The 5400-nt window shown below is 62.5% G+C and overlaps 1 protein-coding gene across 1 annotated transcript in view; it reads left to right on the top strand.

Annotated features, from left to right (window-relative positions):
* SV2A (synaptic vesicle glycoprotein 2A) overlaps positions 1 to 5400 on the top strand; it is a 7681-nt gene that overhangs the window by 1877 nt on the left and 404 nt on the right. Inside the window, exons 2-12 of the mRNA XM_010565609.1 lie at positions 1074 to 1254; positions 1407 to 1558; positions 1640 to 1773; positions 2066 to 2155; positions 2399 to 2509; positions 2592 to 2680; positions 3222 to 3386; positions 3480 to 3613; positions 3700 to 3903; positions 4214 to 4373; positions 5189 to 5361. Coding sequence (XP_010563911.1) covers positions 1074 to 1254; positions 1407 to 1558; positions 1640 to 1773; positions 2066 to 2155; positions 2399 to 2509; positions 2592 to 2680; positions 3222 to 3386; positions 3480 to 3613; positions 3700 to 3903; positions 4214 to 4373; positions 5189 to 5361 — 1593 coding nt within the window. The remainder of the gene's footprint in view (positions 1 to 1073; positions 1255 to 1406; positions 1559 to 1639; positions 1774 to 2065; positions 2156 to 2398; positions 2510 to 2591; positions 2681 to 3221; positions 3387 to 3479; positions 3614 to 3699; positions 3904 to 4213; positions 4374 to 5188; positions 5362 to 5400) is intronic.

The following is a 5400-nucleotide window of genomic DNA, read 5'->3' as shown; positions in this document are numbered from 1 at the left end:
GGCTGAGGGGGGGGGGGGGGGGAGACAAGGAAGATGGGGGGCTATGGAGGGACAGAGGCAACATGGGGGGACATAGATGTGGAGGGAAGCAAGGAGATATGGGGGTACGGAGGGATGTAGGAGGACATGGGGGCACAATCCAGGGGGTATGGAGGGACATGGGGTATGGGGGGACACCACAAGATGGGGGAGGGACACGAGAAGATATGGGGGGCCATAAGGCTGGGGGAGGGGGGCATGGAGGTGCAGAGTGAGATGTGGGGGGCCAGGAAGAGATGTGGGGACAAGGAGGGACATGGGGGTAGTGATGGGAACCCTCCCCGGGGTGTAGGGCTCCCATCATCCTCCTTCTCCCAGTCCCACACTGGTTCCTACCTGAGCAAAGGGAAGAGGGGGGTCGGGAGGGGGGAGTTTGTGAACGCCACTGCGCAGTCAGGCTGTGATTCATGGCCCCCCCAGCCCTGCAGCCCCTCCAGGTTTATCTCCCTGCTGCAGCCAGGCATGGCGGCAGGGGGCCGAGGCAGAGTCCCCCCATCCCTCCTGCCCAGGGCTGATAAGGGGATGCTGAGAGCGGGTTTGGGGGGACTGCAGGCAGCTGCATTGGCTGCACTGCAGTGTGCTCCCCGCTTCTCCATGGTGCCTGCTGCAGCCTGAGCACCCTCCCCATCCCAGGTGTTACTGGTCCATCCCTCCCTCCCTGAGACCTGGCAAACCTGGGGCAGGAGTAGGGGCTGGATGCAGAGGATATGGGGGGTGCTGGGGAGCCGGCTGGGGCTAGGGACATCTCTGCACCCCCCCATCCCATGGTCCCCAAGCAAAGCAGGGAGTACAATGCAGATGTCTGCCCTCCACCCCCCCACTTATACGTGGGGGTCGGTCCCCCCCTCCCTGCGAGGGGACCCAGGCATCCTGGCTGTGCTCAGTTCAGGGTGGGGGGTGTCACTGAGACCCCCATGGCCCCCCAGCACCGAGCCCCTGCCCCGATCACCATCACCCTCCACCGGGTGACTTGGGGTGTGGGTCCCTGGGTCCCCCAGGACTGATGGCACTGTGTCCCCCGGTCCACCCCCCAGGGCTCATCGTGTACCTGGGCATGATGGTGGGCGCCTTCCTGTGGGGCGGGCTGGCCGACCGCCTGGGCCGAAGGCAGTGCCTCCTCATCTCCCTCTCCGTCAACAGCGTCTTTGCCTTCTTCTCCTCCTTCGTCCAAGGCTACGGCACCTTCCTCTTCTGCCGCCTCCTCTCAGGCGTGGGGTAAGGGCAGGGCACGGTGTCGTGTAGGGGACCCAGGTGTCCGGGCCCCCCATGTTGGGGGCTGAGCCCTTGCTGTGCCAAAACCCCCCATTTGTTGTGGCGGTGGAGATGCCGGCGTGGGCAGTGATGCTGTTCTGCCCTCTGTCCCCCAGCATCGGTGGCTCCATACCCATCGTCTTCTCCTACTTCTCGGAGTTCCTGGCGCAGGAGAAGCGCGGGGAGCACCTGAGCTGGCTCTGCATGTTCTGGATGATTGGGGGCATCTACGCCTCCGCCATGGCTTGGGCCATCATCCCCCACTACGGTAAGAGCCTCCTGGTACTGGAACGTGCAGCGAGTTTGGTGGGTCTCAGCACCACCACTATGTCCTGTCCCATCTCCATAGGCTGGAGCTTCCAGATGGGCTCGGCGTACCAGTTCCACAGCTGGAGGGTCTTCGTCCTGGTCTGCGCCTTCCCCGCAGTCTTTGCCATCGGGGCGCTCACCACCATGCCCGAGAGCCCCCGCTTCTTCCTGGAGGTGAGTGGACCTGGGGGGATGCAGGGCCATATCCTGCTGGGGGGGTGGTGATGGTGTTGTGGGTGCAAGCAGGGACCCTGAGAGGGTGGTGGGATGGTGGGAAGCTGGGCAGGGACCCTGAGCTGGTGGCAGAGATGGGGGGACCCAGGCAGGGACCCCAAATGCATGATGGAGATTGGGTCACCTACACAGGGACCCCCAAGTGGGTGGCAGGACCCAAGCAGGGACCCCAAGTGGGTGGTGGGACTGGGGCAGGATTGGTCCTGGAGTGAGCCCGGGCTCTGCCTTGCAGAATGGCAAGCATGATGAGGCTTGGATGGTGCTGAAGCAAGTACACGACACCAACATGCGGGCCAAGGGCCACCCCGAGAGGGTCTTCTCGGTAAGGTCCCCCCCACCCCAGGGCTGACCCTCCAGGCACCTGGCAGCCTGGGGTGGGGTCCTCAAGGAGCAGGGGGCTGCAAATTCCCACCTCTGGGAAAAGCACCTCCCAGAGGGGGTCAGCCCTGCTTTAACAGATGGGGAGACTGATGCACGAGGTGGGGGCGGGTCTCACCTGGGAGCCTTGGACAAGGCTGGTGCTTCCCAGTATCCCCAAACCATCCCCCTCTCTGCCACCCCGCAGGTCACCCACATCAAGACCATCAAGCGGGAGGACGAACTCATCGAGATCCAGTCAGACACTGGCACGTGGTACCGGCGTTGGCTCGTCAGATTCCTCAACCTCTCGCAGCAGGTGAGGCCAGAACCTGCCCCAGGGTGGACCCACTCCCCTGCCGTGTCCCCTTGTCACCTCTCGTGTCCCCCCCCCTCCATAGGTCTGGAGCAACTTCCAGCAGTGCTTTGCGCCCGAGTACCGCCGCGTCACGCTGATGATGATGGCTGTGTGGTTCACCATGTCCTTCAGGTGGGGCTGGGGGGACCTGCCAGCTGTGCTGGGGTCAGCCCCAGAGGCGGGGGGGCATCCAGGGGTGCTGTCAGCCCACAGCATGGCCAGAGCCAGGCAGTGCCAGGATGGGACTGGGATGGGACTGGCTGCACTGGGAGGGGACTGGGATGGGATGGACAGCACTGGGATGGGAGTGGGATGGGACGGGCAGCACTGGGATGGGACTGGCAGCGTTGGGATTGGATGGGCAGCACTGGGATTGGACTGTGATGGGACTGGCAATGCTGGGATGGGACTGGGACAGGATGGACAGTGCTGGGATGGGACAGGCAGCACTGAGACAGGACTGGAATGGGACGGGCAGCACTGGGATGGGAGTGGGATGGGATGGGCAGCACTGTGATGGGACTGGCACGGGGACAGACAGCACCGGGACTGGACAGACAGCACTGGAATGGGACTGGCAGTGGGATGGACAACACTGGGACAGGACAGGCAGCACTGGGACGGGACAGGACGGGCATCGTGGTGCCCGGGTTCAGCCCCTCTCTCCCCACAGCTACTACGGGCTGACGGTCTGGTTCCCTGACATGATAAAGCACCTGCAGAACATTGAGTACGCCTCACGCACCAAGCTCTTCACCCACGAGAAGGTCCGGCATTTCACCTTCAACTTTACCCTGGAGAACCAGATCCACAAAGGCGGGGAGTACTTCAATGACAAGTGTGTCCTGGGGGGTGCTGAGGCCGGGCCTGCTCGTTGCATGAGTGGAGGTGATGAGCTGGGCTCTTCCCCCCCACATTCCAACCCCACCAGGTTCATTGGCCTGAGGATGAAATCGGTGACGTTCGAGGACTCGCTCTTTGAGGAGTGCTACTTTGAGGACATCACCTCCAGCAACACCTTCTTCAAGAACTGCACCTTCATCTCCACCGTCTTCTACAACACAGGTGGGGGGGGGGTCAGGACGGTCCCCAAGGGGGTGACAGAGATGGAGGGGGGGTGACCCCACCAAACCCCTTCTCCATCCCCACAGATCTCTTTGAGTACAAGTTCATCAACAGCGAGGTGGTGAACAGCACCTTCCTGCACAACAAGGAGGGCTGCCAGCTGGACTTCAGTGACGACAACAACGCCTACATGATCTACTTCGTCAGCTTCTTGGGCACCTTGGCCGTCCTCCCTGGGAACATCGTCTCGGCCCTCCTCATGGACAAGATTGGCCGCCTTCGCATGCTGGGTGGGCATTGAGGAAGAAATGTTTTACGCTGCAGGTGGTGAGACACTGGCCCAGGTTGCCCAGAGAGGTGGTCGATGCCCCATCACTGGAGACATTCGAGGTCGGGCTGGACGGGGCTCTGAGCAACCCGATCGAGTGGGAGATGTCCCCACTCGTGGCGGGGGGGGTCGGACTAGGTGACCTTTAAAGGTCCCTTCCAACCCAAACCAGTCTATCATCTCCTGCCTCAGTTTCCCCTCCCCGATGCGGCAGGTGGGAAGGATGCTCATCCCCTTTCCCAACCCTGACCTGTCTCCGTGTCCCACCACAGCCGGCTCCAGTGTGATGTCCTGCGTCAGCTGCTTCTTCCTCTCCTTCGGCAACAGTGAGTCGGCCATGATCGCACTGCTCTGCCTCTTCGGCGGCGTCAGCATTGCCTCCTGGAACGCCCTTGATGTGCTCACCGTGGAGCTCTACCCCTCCGACAAGAGGTGTGGGCAGCCCCCGCAAGGGTGCTGGGGGTGAGGTGTGGGGTGCTGGGTGCAAGATGTGGGATGCCAAGTGGGAGAGTTTGGGTGCCAGTTGGGAGGTTTTGGGTGCTGGTTGCAAGATGTGGGGTGCCAGGTGTGAGGTTTTGGATGCTGGATGCCAGATTCAGGTCCTGGGGGTGAGGTTTTGGATGCCAGGTGCAAAGCACAGGGGGGTAGATGCAGGGTTTTGGGTGCTGGTTTGAAGATGCAGAGTGCCAGGTTTGAGGTTTTTGGATGTCAGGTGTGAGGGCTTGGGTGCTGGGTGCAACACATAGGGTGCTGGGGGCAAGGTTTTGGGTGCTCGGTGCAAGGCATGGGGTGCTGGGTGCAAGGTTTTGGGTGCTCGGTGCAAGGCATGGGGTGCTGGGTGCAAGGCATGGGCTGCTGGGTGCAAGGTTTTGGTTGCCAGGTGCCAGGTGTGGGGTGCTGGCTGCAAGGCATGGGGTGGAAGGTGCTGGGTGTGGGGTGCCAGGTGCAATGTTTTGGGTGCCAGGTGTGAGGTTGTGGGTGCCAGGTGTGAAGTTTGGAGTGCTGGGTGCCAGCTGCCAGATGTGGGGTGTTGGGTGCCGGTTGTGGGGTGCTGGGTGTGGGGTACCGGCTGCTGGATATAAGGGTTTGGGTACCAGCTGCAAAACATGGGCTGCCAGCTGTGAATTTTGGGGTACCACCTGCACGCCATGGGTGCAACCCTACAGGATGCGGGCCAGAAGCGATCCCTTGGGGCCACCGGCTGCCATGTCACCCCCACCTCTGCTTTGTCCCCATTCCCCCCCCAGGACGACGGCCTTTGGCTTCCTCAATGCCCTCTGCAAGCTGGCGGCCGTGCTGGGCATCAGCATCTTCACCTCCTTTGTGGGCATCACCAAGGCGGTGCCCATCTTCCTGGCCTCCGCCGCCCTGGCCCTCGGTAGCTCCCTCGCCTTGAAATTGCCGGAAACTCGGGGGGAAAGTTTGGCGGGGGGGGGGGGGGGGAAGGCTGAGGGAGAGG

The sequence above is a fragment of the Haliaeetus leucocephalus genome, unplaced genomic scaffold (genome assembly GCF_000737465.1).
Source record: "Haliaeetus leucocephalus isolate CR32 unplaced genomic scaffold, Haliaeetus_leucocephalus-4.0 Scaffold193, whole genome shotgun sequence".
Lineage (NCBI taxonomy): Eukaryota > Metazoa > Chordata > Aves > Accipitriformes > Accipitridae > Haliaeetus > Haliaeetus leucocephalus.
This window is presented reverse-complemented; position numbering and strand designations above follow the sequence as displayed.